The following is an 18412-nucleotide window of genomic DNA, read 5'->3' as shown; positions in this document are numbered from 1 at the left end:
TCTTAAAGGTGCTTTTCAGCCTAAATGATTCTGATTCCTTACAAGACAGTTTAGTAAAGAATGTAAATTATCTGCTTCATTGTGAACATCCTTAAGCCTCACCATTTTCAAGTAGCACATATGCACAGGTTAAAATGTGCATAATTAGAATTAAGCTAATTAAAACTGAAATCTTGATCCCTACTGTATTTTAAGTTTGAAAAAATTGCCTTTATTTTCTATCCCTCCAAATACTTCTCATCCTAGTGGTGCTAAAGACATATTCTGTTTCTGAGTTTCTGATTGTTAGAAAAGTTTACAATTCTAAACTGCACAGCTGTAACATTAGCCTAGAGTTTTCAAGAATGATATAGAGAAAACCAAACATCTACACATACTACTTACTCTTTTAGCTCCTTGACATCTGGGTTACTTTCTGGCAAGACTCCTATTCCTCGACCATAACAGGTGCCACCATGAAGATGAAATTCCATAAGTGAGACATCTTCATTGTCAGCGCTTGCTTCTTTTGCATGAATACTGTAAATTCGCAGAAAACTTCCAATCTGAAAGAAAAAGAAAAACCCACTTTGATAACACAAAGTTAGTTATTTACATGGAAAATCCTAGTGCTCATGAAGCTTTTTCCCTGTTTTAACTGATCCACAGAACAGCTGAAGCTGGCAGTGACCTCTGGCAATTACCTTGTTCAACTCTTGTGCCCAAAGCAGAGTCAACTAGAGCAAACTTCTTAGGGTTGTTTCCAGCTGGATTTAAAGTATGCTCAGATATGGAAACTGCAAAACCTCTCTGTGTGATCTGTTTGTTTTGCTTTATAAGGAAACACTACTGGCAGCAAAAGGTGATTCAGAACCAGAATAAGCCTTCTTAGTAAATCTAATTCTCAAACACACTTCAGAAGACAGACCAAACGAATCAATACATTCCTTTCCCAAGGGCACAATTTGCCTTCTATATTCCCAACACAGCTTGACAGAGACTGACATCCTGTGATTTGTCCTGGGAATGATCACATTTAGCAACTGACCTCCTGTTCATCATTGTGCATGGCTTATTATGTTTACATGTACATAAAAACATATCTGCTTATCAGATTTCTCCATCATATCCTACATTACAGATAACAGCACCAGGAAAAAAGACAGCATGTGTTAGAAACTGAAAGATCCTGGCATTTTTCCTATCTCTGTTAGATCTTCTCAGGTTCATGGAGAATATGCCTCTTGTTTTGTTCAGAATGTTTTTGTGTTTTCTGAAAGAGTTTTGTCAAGTTACACAAACAGGCTAACTTATACAAGCACCTATTAAAAAGAAAGTTATGGAGTGGTGAACACTGAACACATGTCTATAAGTTTGTTTTTATCTCAAAATACCACTCCCATTTTCCCCCAAAGAAAACCCACACACCCAACCAGACAATCAAAACCAAGCCCAATGTTCTAAAGGCAGATAAAATGGAGACTCAATTACACAGTTACCAAATATTTTTTAAATTATAATCTGAGATCCAGATAATAGCTGGGAAGCTACACATGCTCAACAACCTGGTTTTATATTAATTCTAGACATCTTTTAAATAGCCTGATAGAAATGATGAATTATTTTAAATTTACAGCCATCAATTTATTAAGTCATATTTCAGCTTGAGATCTAACTTTAACCAGTGGAAACTTAAAAAGTATTCCTATTTGATTGGTTTGGTCATGTCATACTACAATACCTCTAAACACATGTATATATGCATAAAAGCAGATGGAGCAGCAACCTGTGTCTAGAATCCTCCTCTGTATCAAGGAACAAACTATGACTACATAATGTTGGTATCCAGCTGCTCTTTTGAACAATAATCACACATGAAAAAGGCAGCATATTTTCCAATTAAGGCAGCAGGGACATAAACAGTGCACTTCAGCCTGCACCTATTTTGCTTCTGGCATGGAGCTCTTACCAGACTTTTAATTGATCTGCCCTGTTAGTAGGCTGCTCATTTTGTTCATTCAAAGCACCACCAGGACAGTTTGTGCATTTAGATGGCAGTTAAGAGGCTTATCCAAAGACAACTTTTTTTTTCCTTTCCAGATGCTGATTTCACTTAATTATGAATGTCCAAAAAAGCAAAGGACACTCACATCATAAGACTAATCTAATGACTATGACAAGTGCTTTTGGAGGAAGTTTCTTAAAAAGTTCTTACCTAAGTTCTGCTTATGCAGTAACCTTATGTAACTAAAACAGTGTCAAACTACTTCCCTGCTGCCAAGAAATTTGCTTATAATTTGCATATAAGCAGAAAAAAGTTGATTTTAATTGACAAATTTCCTTTTTTTTAAAGATAGTATATAAAAAATTAGTATTTTCTCTATGTAGAAACACAAAAAATTAAATGTGGGAGAGGAAAGCTCATAAGCCAAGAATATAAAATGCAGCGTCTGCCTTCTAAACTTATGTGCTGAAATTCCCACAAAAGTGTGAATTCACACAAAAGTCAACTAAACTACAAGTTTTAGTGCAACATTCACTCACTTTGCAAGACTTATCCCTAAAAAATAATCTTCTAAACATTTATTAGATTATTTTCTTAAAATCTTATATTTTATATAGCAAGTTAAATTTTTTATATTCTAATTTCACTTTGAGCTACAAAAAAGAGATGCATAATAATCAGCATTGCCAAATGCTGAAAAGGTGTAGAAGGTTCTAAATGTCAGTGCAGAGATGCCTGGGTGGACAGCATGCTGTTTCCCTGGATTCCTTTGGGAGGCAGCCTTGCTTATGGTTAACAGCCCAGAGCAAATGTGCAAGCTATGGATAAAAATGTTACTGTATTTCTGTTGTTTACACAACACCGGCAGAATGGCTCTTTATATACATATACAGCTCTCTGTATTCTGACTCAGAAGAAATAGTGATCTACGTTAAAGTAAACATCATGATTCACAGAGCCATCACTAAAATCTACAAACACAGCTCCTCACTTGACCTTACAGCAGTTCTGTTTATGACCTACCTCGTTGAGAGGAAGTTCATTTAACAGTGAAATTAAAGTGAATAAAAACATTTCTTGTAGTAATATAAAATATACTAATACCCTATTTTCAGTCTAATTCAAATATTACTATTTAGATAATACATATTAAGTCTAGAGAGAATTGAAATGCACAAGTCATATATGCAGTTCCCTGTAACTAGTTAACTAGAACAACTTTTTGGCACAGGAAATGCTCTTGATTATTTCAAAACATATCGTGTGTTCAAAATCACTCTGGAATTCAGTGAATTCACAACAGCATGTGTCACTGCAGGTAAATATTCATGTTTGTCCAAAAAGGCACGCAAGAAACTGTCTTTATCTACAGGAATCACCTAACAAATTCACCTGTACTTATTTTTTGCATATTTCTGGCTGATTATATTCAGTGGTATTTCTTTGTCATCCTTTTTATTGCATCAACTGTCTAATTTTACTGTGTCTTAGAAAATGAGATAAAGTGCTCATATCTTCAGTATTCTTTGGACAGATGATCTAAAGTTTTTAACAAACTCTTGCAGCAATTTCCCTGACACTGTGCTCCAGGAATTGCCAAAAATTCCCTGTAATATATTAACCACTTTTGGTGTGTAGTAGTTACTCAGAGCTTCTTTGTCTGAACATGTGCCTACAGATACAATTCTAAAATAAGAACATGTATTTCAAGATTTTTATAAATCTGCCCTTCTTGTTATCAAGGTTGTGTAAAACAGATTGTAACAGATACACAAAACATCATTTCCAAGCTGTAACTGTCATTGCAAATGGTACACAACAACAGGCAAGTGTGTAACCTAACAATTCTGTAACAATTTACATTAAAAAGGCCATTCTAAGCTAGTGCTAAGTATAGAAAAAAAGATGGAAAAAGAGTGCATTTTTTATTGTTTCTGAAACCACAAACTGGCAAAATATCTAATCACACTTGGGAAGGTGCATGTGGATACACTAAACACTTGCCAGTTTTATACTGGTAAAAAACGAATTTAAGAAAAACAACTTTGCATAACAAGGTCCTGAACTAAATAAAATATCATACATACTTGGAGTACACTTTTTTATGATATGACATGATTTCCACTAGTATTTAAAAGCCTTTAAAAAATCCCCTTTATTTTCAGGGAAAGCTCCTACCAAATTTTATAATATATGTGTGTATTTATATATAGATAAAAATTATTCTGGGAAATACAATTAATTCTACATGCTGCAATCTGAAATCACTTGTTTTGCTATCTGCAATTTACTTATGAATGGTGTTCATTTATCAAAATGATTTCATGTCTGCTGATAGACCCAGCATAAAAAAGGATTCTCACTTATTTTTATTTTCTGGTAAAATGTTTTCTTAAAAATAAGTATAGAGTATAGAGGGCAAGGCATGAAATGAAAGATGCATTCTTTGCCAAGTTCCTGTATTCAGAAGCAAGATGGCAGTATTGCTGAAGATCTGGTGTTTAATTATGTTGTTGTTTTCTCTATCTAAGCATAATCAACATTACTGACCTACTAAATGAAGATTGCACTGCAAACTGCAGCTTATAGAACAGAAAATCTTGTATTGACTTAAGAATTAAGGGTCTTTAATAGGACTACAGGTTTAACATGGCATTGTATCATTTAAAAACAATTCTAAAGCACAGAATACATTTTCTGAGTGCATTATTTTCATTGTATTATCTATTATAGTGCAGTGTCTGCAAAGTGCCTCATTTGAAGTATTTTTTCACGGCAATTTTTGGGTAATGAGCCTGTTAAACACATGTTGAAAAAGTTTTGCATTCAAATAAAAGGTATGGGAAATACAGTGGGAGATAAAGAGGCACATGAAACTAATTACAGCAGAACTGAATTGATGCATTCTCTGAAGTGATTTCGAATCAGAAAACAAGCCACAAAAAGGGAGTGAAATACCAAACTGTGCATTACCTTAAGTGATTCTGCCAGTTGTACATGATTATCATAGACCAGAATGTCCACTGCTAGATTTCTCAACTGATGAAGGAGAACTTTTTCTCCTTCCAGGTCTTTTGCTTCTACAGGAACCTTCCATGTGGGGTAGGGACATTCAGTGCCATCCCAAACCTGCAATGCAAATGAACTATTTCAATATGCTCAGAATACTTTAGATTCAGACTTTAAATAACTTTTTAAAATATTTTGTTTGATTAAAAATTATTAACAATAAGAGATCTTAGTTGTAGTCTCAGTCTAAAAGTCCTTAAAATACTTGAATTTGACCTTACAGGATTTTTGAACTCATTACTCCTTACAGAGAGTAAAATAACCTCTACAGAGAACATAATCAAGGGCTAAGACCAGGAATTTGTTAATATTTAAATAAAAAAGAAAAATAGCGGCTCTAGCAAAAGCTCAGCTGCTTATCCAGCACAGAATGACACAGTCTGAGCTGGAAGGGACCCACAAAGATCATCGAGTCTAACCCTTAAGTGAATGGTCCACATGGGGATTGAACCCCCAACCCTGGCGCTCTCAGCACCAGGCTCTGATCAACTGAGACAATCTCAGGGTCAGCTGTCACAGCTATCAGAATTCATCATATGCAGAACTGTCTGTACTTAACATTTTAATCCTGCTCTAAGGGTTTTTAACGACTCCAGTCACAGTATGTGAATACTGAGTGCATATATATATATTGCATATGCATATAGAGCATATATTGACTTAATTACTGATGATCTCCTATAGCAGTATACACTGCTAGTTACCCAGAACACATTAGAAAAACATCAATACCTAATCTATATTTATTAACAAGGATTTTAAAACTTGTTTGCCTAAAGCCAAATCCTTGATACACTCCACGTACTGAAATATCAGTAGTTATTTTTCAGCTATCAAAGTGTTGTGAAAAGGTAAGTTTGCTGACAGGCTTAACACCTTGAACTCAAAATCTTACTTCTTAACCCAAACATTATTCTGTAAACTATGGTCTCCTGAGTTTCTGAAGATACACTCTTCTCAAAGATTCAAAAATAATGGTGTGGTATACTGGCATAGTAAAACAAAAATCTAGAAGCATTTGGAATTCTGAAATGCTGCTTCTCATAGGATTTCATATATATAGGTTCAGCAGAAGAACCTATTTTCCAATTTCAGACAGTGTGTGATTCCAAGGTGCTTTGTCCCATGAGTTAGGCACTGCAGAGGGCAAGAAAAAAAGACACTAAAGCCTAATTTTTAAAGCATTTCTACCTCTTATGCTTAACTGCTTTGGATCAACGGACACACAGGAAAAGATCTAAGAATCAGCAGAGCCATGTATAAATGCACTAGGAATAACTCATGGAATATGCATCCAGAATCAAGAGATAAAGGGAAAACTGTTCACAGCGAAAATGACCCATGACATCAAATTATGTTGCCAAATAAGAGTATATTCTGAAGGACCCAGATAATGAGGTGGTATATGCTGCCACAGATTAAAAAAAGCCTGTTATCTTCTGATCCTGCACCATGAAATACTTAAAACCACCTTTGAAAAAGAGGTTGTCTATTGCTTGAATTATCACATCTTTTCCAGAACTCAGCTTGAAAACAGATTTAGTGCATATATACTACAAATTTAGTCACTCTGACAAAGTAAAGAATCTTGAATTTGTCAATTTTTTCATTATTTTGCAACTGGCTTTACTTGGTACACTTTGGCAATTCTACACTGGAGAGATGATCTGACAAATGGATTAAAAGAACCTGCCTGCTCCCTGTTCAGATAAAAAGGATGGTGACTTAGCTCTAAAATGTCCTTTGCCAGAGGAGCTAACAGGGCTGGCACCAGGGCACCTTTTAGAGGAATTTATAAGCTAGTGAAATTTCTCAAAAAAAAAAAATCTTTCAAAAGTAGTTGGAATTGGGTTTTTTCTTGCACAAATACAAAAACACTACCTCAGGAGCTTGGAAGCTCTACTTTACACTAAACATGAAAACATCCTGGTTTCAAACTGTCTTGGTTTCAAAAATGAATACTGGAATAGAACCCCAAACTGGTTAAATTAATTCTGAGTAAGAAACAATAAATTGTTCAATTACTAGTCATGAGCAGATAGGAGCTAAAAAAAAGTTAGCGATAACATTTGATCACCATGATTGGAAAACACTGAAATTGGAGAGACAAAATACCTGTTTCTGTCTTCAGCAGAATATGCTCATTTTAAGACTTACCTTAATGTACACAATTTAACTGACAGACAGAAAGGAAGAAAAGATTAATAATAAAACTCTTATGAAAGGCATAAATGACAGGATAATTTCTAGCGTGTATTCTTTAGTCTCCTCCAATATGACTAGCAAAATTCTCAGAAAATGGAAAACACTAACAGCTGAGTGATACCATCTTTATGCCATGACCAACTGCTGCTGTGCAAATAGGAATAAATTTATCAAGTGTTATTTAAAATTTATGCTACAGGTGATGCACAAAATTGCTGAAAATCATTTTAGTTGTCTTTGAAGCAGTCTCCACTAGGTACATGAGATCAATGCTAATGCTAATAATAATATTAATATTTTTCATAGTGTAATCAATCATTAATTTAACATATATACTTGGAATAAAATAAATGTAAAACATTATTATAAAATGGATAATCAAAATAATACAATAAAATGACATTCAATTTGAGTTGGTATTGAATTGGTTGTTTCGCTTGATTTTTTTTATTTAGCAAATCAAGAAAAAAGTCAGAAATCTGTCAACAAGTTTTTAGAAAGGTTTCTTTTCAATCACAACCAGTATTTAATATCAGAAATGGATTTTGCCACTGTTGAAAAATGGAGGAAATTAGCAATAGACTAATAATGTAACATTTTTAAGCTTGTCCAATGCATTGTAATACATATTTAAGTATTTAATATTTTATACTAAATAATTGATCAACCATTATTTGACCTCAGACTTCTACCTTCCTAAGTCTACCCTAAAATTTCCCCAAGTCATCACCTTTATTATACAAAAGTGACAAAATCAACTTCAGGTCTTACAACACAGAAAAGTGTGTGTTAGGAAATAAAAATTTAAGAAAGCACTTGTCTCTGTCCTTGCAAAAGGTCTTTCAATGCTGAAGATACACTTATTAATGAACAACTTAATTACAGTCCACAAAGTCATGAAAATTTACTGGGTTTCATTTGACATCTATTTCACAAGGCATAATTAAATTGAAATGTTTGTACAGTTGCAGAATATGTTATAGCATGCACTTAAGGTTTGTTTCTCTGCACTAATGCATTGTTCTGTACGAGAAAAATCTTTGCTGCTTCAATGAAGGAATAATGCCAAGCGCTATTTCTAAAAATATTGTAACAATACAGTTTAACACAGTAGAACCAATAAATAATTTTATGAAGTCACAAAGTGGAAAATAACAGCTTGATCATTACTTATGTTTTACAAATTAAGTACAAAAATAAATATAGAAGAGTCTTGGAATAATACCAGACTGATACAGCTGAAGTAAAACAAGGAATATTGTGGAGACCTCCTTTTCATTTAGTTTATGTCAAGGATCACCTTTAGAATCTGCTCTCCTGTTCTGTGGCACTTTGCATTTTATATTTTCAGTAAGCAGTGATGCCTAGAGTGCTTATGAGTAACTAAAAGAAGCTACCTGAAATCCATCATGATAACATAGTCCATTCATTCTTTTTTAGGCAGCACTACTTACTGCACTAATCATATCCATCAAACCTAGAAAAGCAAACAGTAAATGCTGCTAACTAGAAAACAAGGATGCATTTTAAAACTAACAGTGTTTTTCAAGGTTAAGAAATCTTGTGATATTTATCTACAAATCTTTGTGAAATGATGATCTATATAATGCCATCTTAATAAACCTCTGTAAAAAACCAAATCAGCTGATCAACTTCAAAGACAACCAGGCTTTCTATTTTGTTTTCATAAAAACAAAATAGCCAAGGATCAGATTTGTTTACACTAAAAATATTTATCTATATAATATAATTTAAATTAATATGTCCGTTTTATTGAAAAATGTATCACAATGTCTTAATAAACCTAAAAAATATTTTTAAAAAGAAGTCTACCTTTAGAAGAAAAGAAGATCCATCCACTTTTGCTTTTCCTACCAGCTGGCAAGTGAGATCAAAGAACAGCATTGGCTGAACACCAGACAATTTTGTTGCTGGTCCAGAGATGGAAATATTACTGGCTGCCCACATACGTAATTCTTCTATTGCTTTCTGTTCTTCGTCCATGAAAGTGTACACTCTGCTAGAAGTTCGAGGAACCACTGGAGCTCCTACAGTTCCATCAAATGTTAAGGATGCAAATCCCCCACTGGTAATTCCCTGCATCTGTCCATTGTATTCCCTGATCTGTAATAAAATATGAATGAGAAAAAAAAAGTTTGTACTGTATGGATAAACAAATATATTTCTGCTTTATCATAGAATTGGAAAATGGACCACTGATCATTTCTGTCCCTGATGCTATTGGGAGAAGAGAGTCAAAATAAAAACAAAACAAAAAGGTAAAATTAATATTAAAAAGAAAAAAAATGGATAAGTAGAAATATAATCTTACATGAGAAGTTTTTGAAGAGGCAGACTAATTACTGCCTGTAACACTTATACCTACAGCATCTTTGCAGAGTATTTGATTTGCACACATCAAAATATTTGTGTGGGGAACATATCAGGATTGATCTTATAAATGGGGAAACTAAAGCACAAGAGAAATTAATTTTTAGGGTTTACAGAGCAGAATAAAAGCAAAGTTATTATGGATTCTTGTTTTTGGCCCCTCACAATAGCCATTTCCCAATATTATTGAACTGAAAAAAAAAAAATCAGTTCAAGGAGATATTTGTTTTCCATAAAGCAAGCAGTGATGAGCCTTCATTCCTTGAATTATGAATACAGCTATCACAACTATTCAATGTCTATTGCCCTGCTTGTGGCGGGTCTCCCGAATCCTGCGTATTTTGCTGTGTATCTGCTGCCATATGAAACACAGTATTTCAAGTCTGAAGCATTCCTTCAAGGGTCTAGTCTAGTCTTACTGCTCCCTGCAATTATAGATTTATCTGTATCAAAGCACTGCATGACTCATTATCCAGAAATCTGAAAGAGTCTGTTTGGCTCCATCCCCTTCTAATTAATGTGGGGTCACCGAGTAAGCAGTAACACGCACAAACATGGCATTTGTGAGTCAGTCCAGTATGGGATTCCCGGTGCTCAATTTCCAAAGGGTGGAAAATCCCACTGATTTGAGAGTGCAGAACATGCAATGTGTGTCAGAAGCTCCAAACAGCAAAGCAGTGCCAATGATTTAGGCCTGTATTTCATAAACATGGTGAAATTTAAAAAGCAAACAAATCAGGCATTCATTGACCTTGGAAATTCATAAGCAGAGCAGTTCAATCTTGGTGACAGGAACTCCTTTAATCCCTGCTACTCTGACATAATGCATAAATGCATTAAGGGTCATCTCTAAGATAAACTTTGATTTAATTAAGCATTCTTCAAACCTGACCAATGGAACACATCAATTCAGGATGAAGCTTTTTTCAGTGAAACACTGAAAAGCTTCAATCTTTAAACCTTTACATTTAAATATTGAAAATACAAGAAAAGCCAAAGGACAAATAAGAAAAATACATGGTTTCATAACCAATTCCACCCCCCCCATTATCTACGATCTGGAAAAATGTGTTCCCCTGTAAGGTGCAATATAAACACACAGATTTGCTTTAGTTGCTATCACTGGCATTATATTCCAGAGCTTCTCCAAACAGGTGATTTCATCCCCAGAGGGGATGAAAACTCTCATCACTTTTACCTATTCATTCTGTATCAAAATATACTTCAAGAGTATTTTTCATATCTTGTCTGACATGTCAAATGTTTCTTGAAGTGTTTTAATTTCTAATTTACCTATTCATTTATTTCTTCATTAGTTCTTTAAAATCATCATAAAAATATCTTGATTTTTTTCTTAGTAAAAATTCCGTCCTAGTCCTCTGCAAAGGCTCCAAACCTTTCACAAAACCAGAAAGAAAATACTTTGTCTGCCTGGGCTTCCACCATCAGTTATTTTCCTCTTTTCCCAAGTCCTTTATGTCATGCTGTGAGCATTCAGGAGGCTGACATACTGTATTTCTGACATCTCCCAGTACCTTCATTTAGTGAATTTGAAATCAGCCTTAGTGTTGGAAGAGGCAATTATAAAATAATAATTAAAAAAAAGAAATAAAATATGTAAGAAGGTAAATCTTAACTGTCATGATGAGAAAATTACCAATTATCTTTAGCGAAACCAGATGTCCTCAGGCACAGGCAGGTGGAGAAGCCACTGAGTCCTCTCAAATGTAAACAAAATTCAACAATATTATTTAGTGAACAACAGAAGAAACAGGAGAAGAAAATGTAGAGTGGGCTACAGAACAAAGTATTTCACAGGTGGAAAATTACTTGTGCTGGACCCACAAAACAGATGATGACCAACAGAAATTCTCTGGGCTTGTCCTTTTGAAAAAAATCATTGCTAAAGTCATGAGGGATCACTGGAGTGTAAAATGTACAAAATCTATGGAAAAACGTTGTTTCATATTCATCATTTTATGGCACTCATGCAGATCTCAGATCAAGTTAGGCCCAGATACTGTAAACATGTTGTATTTTCCAAATGATTTTGAAATTGAATTAAACTTATAAAAGCCAATTTGGGACTTTTGCATATGAATGATTTCCCCTTCAGTAGATTTTGTGTCATTTCTAGAGGATATGGATACATTTTTTAAAAAATTGGTGGGGGAGGGTGAAGCAGGGGGTTAACAGGGAAACAGGGCAGACTGCTATCTCTTTAAAAATTACCTGAGAATTTTAAATAATTTCAATAAATAATGGTTGCTAAATAAAAATATCCTCTGGGACAAAAAATGGAGCAGATAAAATGCATTTAGCTTGTTCTAAGCAAGTAAATTCCAATACATATTGCAGGAGTCTTTGGCATAGTTTCTGTAAACTAAAGAACAATAGGTGAAATGTCACCTTAATAAACTGCATGGACAATAAACTCTAGTGATTTCTATGGGGTACAACCCTATCCTGAATATGGTTATTGAAAAGAAGCTGATCTTGAAATATTTATAAATAGATTTACAGCAAAGTAAAAGACATCCTTTTTTTTTTTTCTTTCTCTGAAGATGGTGTTATTCATTTCACTAAATGGAAAAGTGTGATAGTAAGTAGTGTATAAAGCTGGAATAATAGCATCTCCACGGTAGCTTTCCATCAAAGCTGATTGTTAAATTATAGAAGCAAAGGACTATTATGAAACCACTGCAGGCACAGATCATCTCAGAATATCAAAAAATGCCTAGGGAAACAACATATACCAAACTAATGTATGTTTTTGTACTAAGAAGGAAGATCTCATTTTTTTATGATTGTCACTGATGATATTTGTATGAAAGAAAGCATCCTGTCAGAAAAAAACCCACCAGAATGCATCTGGTATATTTCATTATATTTTGTAAATGTTTTCTCATCTTAAGTAAATAGTCTAAACAAATTTGGATAATACAGGATGCTGATTATATTTTCTTATATTTTAATAATGTAATTCTGGTTTACTTGTACTGCCAGCTGTATGAACAGAGAGATACTAATGAAACAGAGAAGTCATTTGAAGTATAAATTAAACCATTTTGAATATGTTCAAATATCACAAGAATAAAACTGAACTACCAAAACTATGTGAAGGCATCTCCTAAAAGAAAACTAACAAAGACAGTCACATGGAAGTAAAATGATTTTTTTTTTGAAGACATGATAAACACATTTAGATATTAGGACCATAAGTGACAGCTTATTCTCTAGCATTCCTGAATTGCTGCCTGCAAAATAAGTTTGTTTGAAACATCTGTAGCAATGGAAACACAAATTAAAGAAGAAAATGAGCAATACATTATATTTTATTTACCAATTCAATTCACCTGAAGATATAAGTATTTTGTGGAAAATTTATATGCAAGAAGTTTATATACTTAAAGCAGTTGGAATAATTTCTGGTTTAGTAATTAAAAAAGCCAGAAGGCACTGTGATACTGCTTTAGAAATTCTAATAGAGCAAAAAGTTACTATTTTGGAATATTTTCTACATATTTAAAACCTGATCCAGTAACTTGACCAACAGTATTGATATGAAAATCATATTTGCAAATTTCTAAGACTTCAAATTACAGAGACACTCTATCACTGCCTACAGCCATTATTTCCTGACATTATTTACTATAGGAAAAATACTTGTTTTTAATTTAAATTCTATTCAAAGTGAGTTGCATGCCTTACAGAATTTTTGAAGGGGAACTACAAGCAATATTAATACTGACATTTCTGAGAAAAAAAAAAAAAGTTGCTTTTTTTTCTGTATTAAAAAAAAATCTCCTAACTCTTACAAAAAACCCCAAAACTTAATTCCTTCCACTCTTCAGAAAAAGAATTTCAAAACTGGATAGCAGTGTAGCAGTGCAAAAGACAACACGCTCTTCAACATCTTTTCTAGTAGAAAGTCTCAAACCTAATTTTGGCCAAGTTCATATATTTGGACCACATTTTCTCAGAAGACACTAAGAGTCTGGGAGTTATATTCTGACAAAGTTTAATGTTCATGCAGCATGCTATATATCCAAGCTCCAGACTTAGTGAGCAGATACTTCTGTTCTGTCTCTCAGCATCTTCCATATTGCATCATGTAGAAAGAAGGAAAGAAATCAACTTTCATTGGACAAATTGGATTTAAACTAAGGGAGAGAGTATAAAGAGACAAGGAAAGTGTTAGCTAAGAACAAAAGTAAGATTGCTCCTGGAAGTAACAGCAGATTGTTTAAAGATCAAAGTAAATAACACAGTGGAATGAATGCTATGTTAAATATTACTAGATTTAGGAGAGTGATGCACAAGAAGAGAGAACAGAACTAGTAAGGATCACAAAAAATGGAGCGTGATACTTCTATGCTGTTACGAAGCCATGCTCCATATATTTCACATTCAGATTCCCCCCTCTGTGGATAAACACCTTAGAAAGTCACTAGCAAAACCTACATCTTACACTTGCCAATCTACTGATCTATGAAAGGAATAACCATCTTCATTGTGGCTATTAAATCCTTGTGCTCAAAGAGACTATGTGTTTACACTGTAAATCTAAGGAGTTTGAATCAGATGAATATGCAATTAATCTGATTTTCCTGGTGGTTTTTTTTCATTTTTTTTAATTCTAGAGATCTAGGATGCTGCATTGGGTATGGTGGTAATTTGGTCAAAGGTTGGATTTGATGATCTTGAAGGTAAGTTCCAATCTTAATGATTCTCTGGTTCTGTGATACAACCAAAACAATCTCATTATAATCCATGATTATCCCAAAGTTAGTAGATGACAGTTACTGATGTCTGTGTAAACTCAGTTCAGCTCATGATGCATTTATGATACCACATTCCATAACCCCCAAGACCCTATTTTTCTAAAGAGTATTTTCTGACACGGTGCATGGCTTGAGAAGTGCAGTGGTGATGCAATAATACTGTCTAAGAAAGAGGGTGACAACTTTACAATTCCTACTTCATTTGTTACAGCAACTGGCCCCTATGTACAGAAGTTAAGGTTAATGACAATAAGAGAGGAGAACAGCATCAGGATTACTATGACAAAAAGCTAGAGAATTAAGGCTTTGTAATTGCTACAGAGTTTGCATCATGTCAAGGAAGCCAGACAAGGAAGTTTATAACCAGAGGTCAGTGTCTTGGTCTTCATTCTCCAAGTGTTACACGTGAATCACACAGTTTTGCTGTGCATTGAGGAAAAAGACCCACCAGAACACATCCTGGACATCCTGACTGCATTAAACTACTAGAGTACACTGAACAAGATGGACACCAAAATAACAATGTGCTTCACCTTTTCTAATACTCCAACATTAAAATGGAAATCAAATACCAGTTCTCTTCACTGGAAGTGAGGAAGTAAGTTCTTGTTTGTGAATCACTCAGAGGTAATAAGGAATAATAGAGAAAAGCCAATGAGGAAATTAACCATTCTATCATCATGGCAGGGTTTGAGGCATTTTAAGAAAGGCAGAATCCCAGCCAAAACTCCTCAGTCAAGGAAGTATAAAATATTGCAGGCTTAGTCAGTACCAGCAGATTGCCCCTTCCCACTCTTTAACAGTGTGCCTAGGCATTATTTCTAAGATATTAAGAGTGTTCACAGTGAACAAACAAGAAGGTCCAAAAAAAATCCACCTAAGAAACGTCCTTCTTTGCCATGAAGATAGAAGAAGACTAGACAAATAGATCACAGGCCTGGCTTTTATACTGGGAGATGGAGGACTCACCTTCCACAATCTCTGCAGAGCATTGATTGTGGCTGAAAGCCCAGGTACAGTACTGTAAATCACTAAATTCTGTAATTCATGAGAAATCATCATAAGATGACATGCATAAATATGCACTTCAAGAAACATTAACAGAAATGCAATTAAAACTAGATAATTTTCCAGTTCTATTACTAAGACACTTAAAATTTTCTTTCTCTGCAACAAATACTAAGCAAGTTAAATTACCCTCTATCCAGAGTAATTCCAACAAAATCCTCTTCATTAAATTCCTATTCGCTCTGACCATCAGATCTTGCCAACACCTTTGTTATTATGAGGAGAAGTTATCCATTAGAAGCCAAAAGTGTAAGTGGGAGCAGTGATTTTTAAAATGTGTTTGCTATCAATGTCAACTTCCTGGAAGTCACTTGAAAGCATATCTGGGGCAGACAGAACATGAGGACACCCTGTAAGGGCTGTGTGTATCTATCTCTCCTCATTGGTAAGCATAACTTTCATAGACTGTGGCCTCTGCTACCCTGGCTTCCTTTCCATTCAGCAAGCTAAGAAAAGGTGATTAAAGTCTGAAGACAGAAGCAGGAAAGAGTGGAGGAACTGCAGATAGTGTGATTAGAAGTCATACCTACTATGCTGCTAGTGGCTGAAAGAGAAAGAGGTCCTTCCTAGTTCATTCCCAGAAGCTGGCACCAGGCTTTTGTGTCAGACTTCTCTACCTGCTCAGATCAGATATGAAAACTTCCAAAGGACCCTGTTACTTAGTCTGGGGTAATCAGAACATATCCATCCAGAAAAAGACATCTTAGTCACTCTAGATCATTTTCACTTAGAAAGTAATTAAACAAGCTCTCAACTCATGCATCTGAAGAGACATAGATTGTGAGCAGCTGGAGGTCTGTTAGGACTGGAAACCACTTAGCTTATACTTAGCTCAACTGTGATGAAACAATAAGTGTATATGAGAAGCAAATTGACAGACCCTCTCATTAAAATCTGGAACATCATCTTGGAGAATGATAAAGTGTCAACTGGCAAGGATTCTAGAATTCTAGATCTCCTCAAAAAAGTGATGCCAAATCAGAGCAGTGAGGTCCCTTACCTGTGCTATATCAGTAGGTTTCTTTAGTAAGTTTGTGATAATAATAAATAGTAGAAGTCAGACAATACTATGTTTGCATAAAACAGGGTGCATACATAAACTTCCTAACAGTGGTCTTGTTTATTTTCTTAAAGTGTACTTAGAAATCCAATACTGACCTACCATAACAATACAACTTTTCACTTTTCAATTCTATTATTTTGACCAGTCCCTTTCTACTTTCTCCTTCTTCACATATATAAAATATGTACTCTGTTTTCAGAAGCAATAAACAAGTTATCTCCATTGAATTTATGAAATGAATGTATCTGTACAACATTTACCCTGATGGATTCAGAGAAAATATTAAAATTTAGCATAAGAGTTTTCCATCTGAAGTCAAATTCAAGAACTTCCAAGACTGATAACACATCTCAAGTACTGATCAGCACACAAGCTTCAAAATGTAAATACAATTTAATTCCATTCTTACTACATAGATAAGTGACCTTAGAGAAACCTTATACTAACCCAGAATAGGTTAGCTAATTTCTCTCTCAATTGTAAATACTTATAATATAGAAGAGTAACTTAAGACTGTTTTCTGAATCTTAACAAGTCGTTTCTTAACAATCTCAGTAGCAGGAAAATCAAATCCTGGATAAATCTTACCACTTTTTACATTTACTGTCATGGGGTTTTCTTCTTTGTTCTCCTGCTACAGGAGATATCAAAACGTACATGCTCAGTGCTACAGATATTTATCCCTTTTATCATCCTCTTGTACAATCCTAAATTTCCTAGATCTCTTAAGTTCCTAGGACACTCTCAAGAGTGTTCAGATATGCAAACTGGGTTTTTTTTGTTGATGTTATGTTCTTAGGTTTTAAGGGTTTTTCTGTTTTTTGGTTTTTTTTAATGGCCTCTCTCATTACATTCAATTTCAGCTACAATTATTTTACATAAAAATACAAAATTATGTACGATTATGTTGCAAATTAAAATCACATATTTCATCCCATTATGCACCTCTTTAGTTACATTTAGCACCTCTTTAGTATGGTCCAGCTTTACAAGATTTCCATTCAGTCCCTGTAGGGTGGTTCTTCTTCCCTATACAGTTGCAGAAGGCATAAGAAAAACATCCAGCAGAAGCAGTATCAAAGCTATAAGTTTCCTGCATGCCCTTTGATACAGATAAATAGAGAGTAATGCAGGATAACACTGAAGCAGAAGCAGGAGCACAATTTACACTAACAAACCCAGACAGATTCCCTCTAGTGGAGTGATTCTCCAGCTGACCTAAACTGCTCCACAAGAGAAGACCTAAAGAAACTCCTCAATTCTATCAGTTTGAAGAGGAATAAATTGTGCTGATTAATGTCAGTTAAATTCTATCCATCTAGAAGTACCACATGATTTTTTGTCTAGTAGTTTAATAAATATTGTTGTTGTTGTTGAAAAAATGTTACAGTTTACTTTCAGTTTTGGTCCATACCATAACCATAGCTGTTTTAACAATCAGCTGCTTTATCCAATGTCTCCAAGAGTTAATTTCTGTACATATAGAACTAAATTATCCTACGGTCCTCTCAGTGCAGAAAAGCAAGCACATAAACCCCCCACATCCTAGTACATACCTTTATTCTATGAAATCGAACAATATCTCCAACTTTGTAAATTTTTGGTAGAGAATCAAGGTTTCCACTAAAAAGACTGCACGTTAACTTCACATTTGAGGGGTCCACAAGTGTTACAATTGAGCAATAATCTGTAAAATATAAAAGTGTCTGGATGAGTAACAGGCATTATGGAATTATTAATACACAGATACTAAATCTGGGAGGAACACCCCTATGGCCAATTTTTTTCTGCTATGATCTGTGTAACTTTTTTAAAGTTAATTTTTTTACAGTACCGTAATAACTGAAG

General features: G+C 34.4%; 1 protein-coding gene across 2 annotated transcripts in view; it reads right to left on the bottom strand.

Moving 5' to 3' along the window:
- Nucleotides 1-18412, bottom strand: part of POT1 (protection of telomeres 1) — a 56413-nt gene that overhangs the window by 14407 nt on the left and 23594 nt on the right. For both annotated transcript variants that reach the window (XM_084205628.1, XM_084205629.1), the window contains 4 exons: nt 18121-18251; nt 9092-9382; nt 4958-5113; nt 385-545 (listed from right to left, as the gene is read on the bottom strand). In XM_084205628.1, the coding sequence (XP_084061754.1) occupies nt 385-545; nt 4958-5113; nt 9092-9382; nt 18121-18251 (739 nt within the window). The remainder of the gene's footprint in view (nt 1-384; nt 546-4957; nt 5114-9091; nt 9383-18120; nt 18252-18412) is intronic.

This window comes from Fringilla coelebs (assembly GCF_963513975.1).
Source record: "Fringilla coelebs genome assembly, chromosome: 5".
NCBI classification, from domain to species: domain Eukaryota; kingdom Metazoa; phylum Chordata; class Aves; order Passeriformes; family Fringillidae; genus Fringilla; species Fringilla coelebs.
Note: the sequence above shows the minus strand (reverse complement) of the source record. Positions and strands in the feature narration are given on the sequence as shown.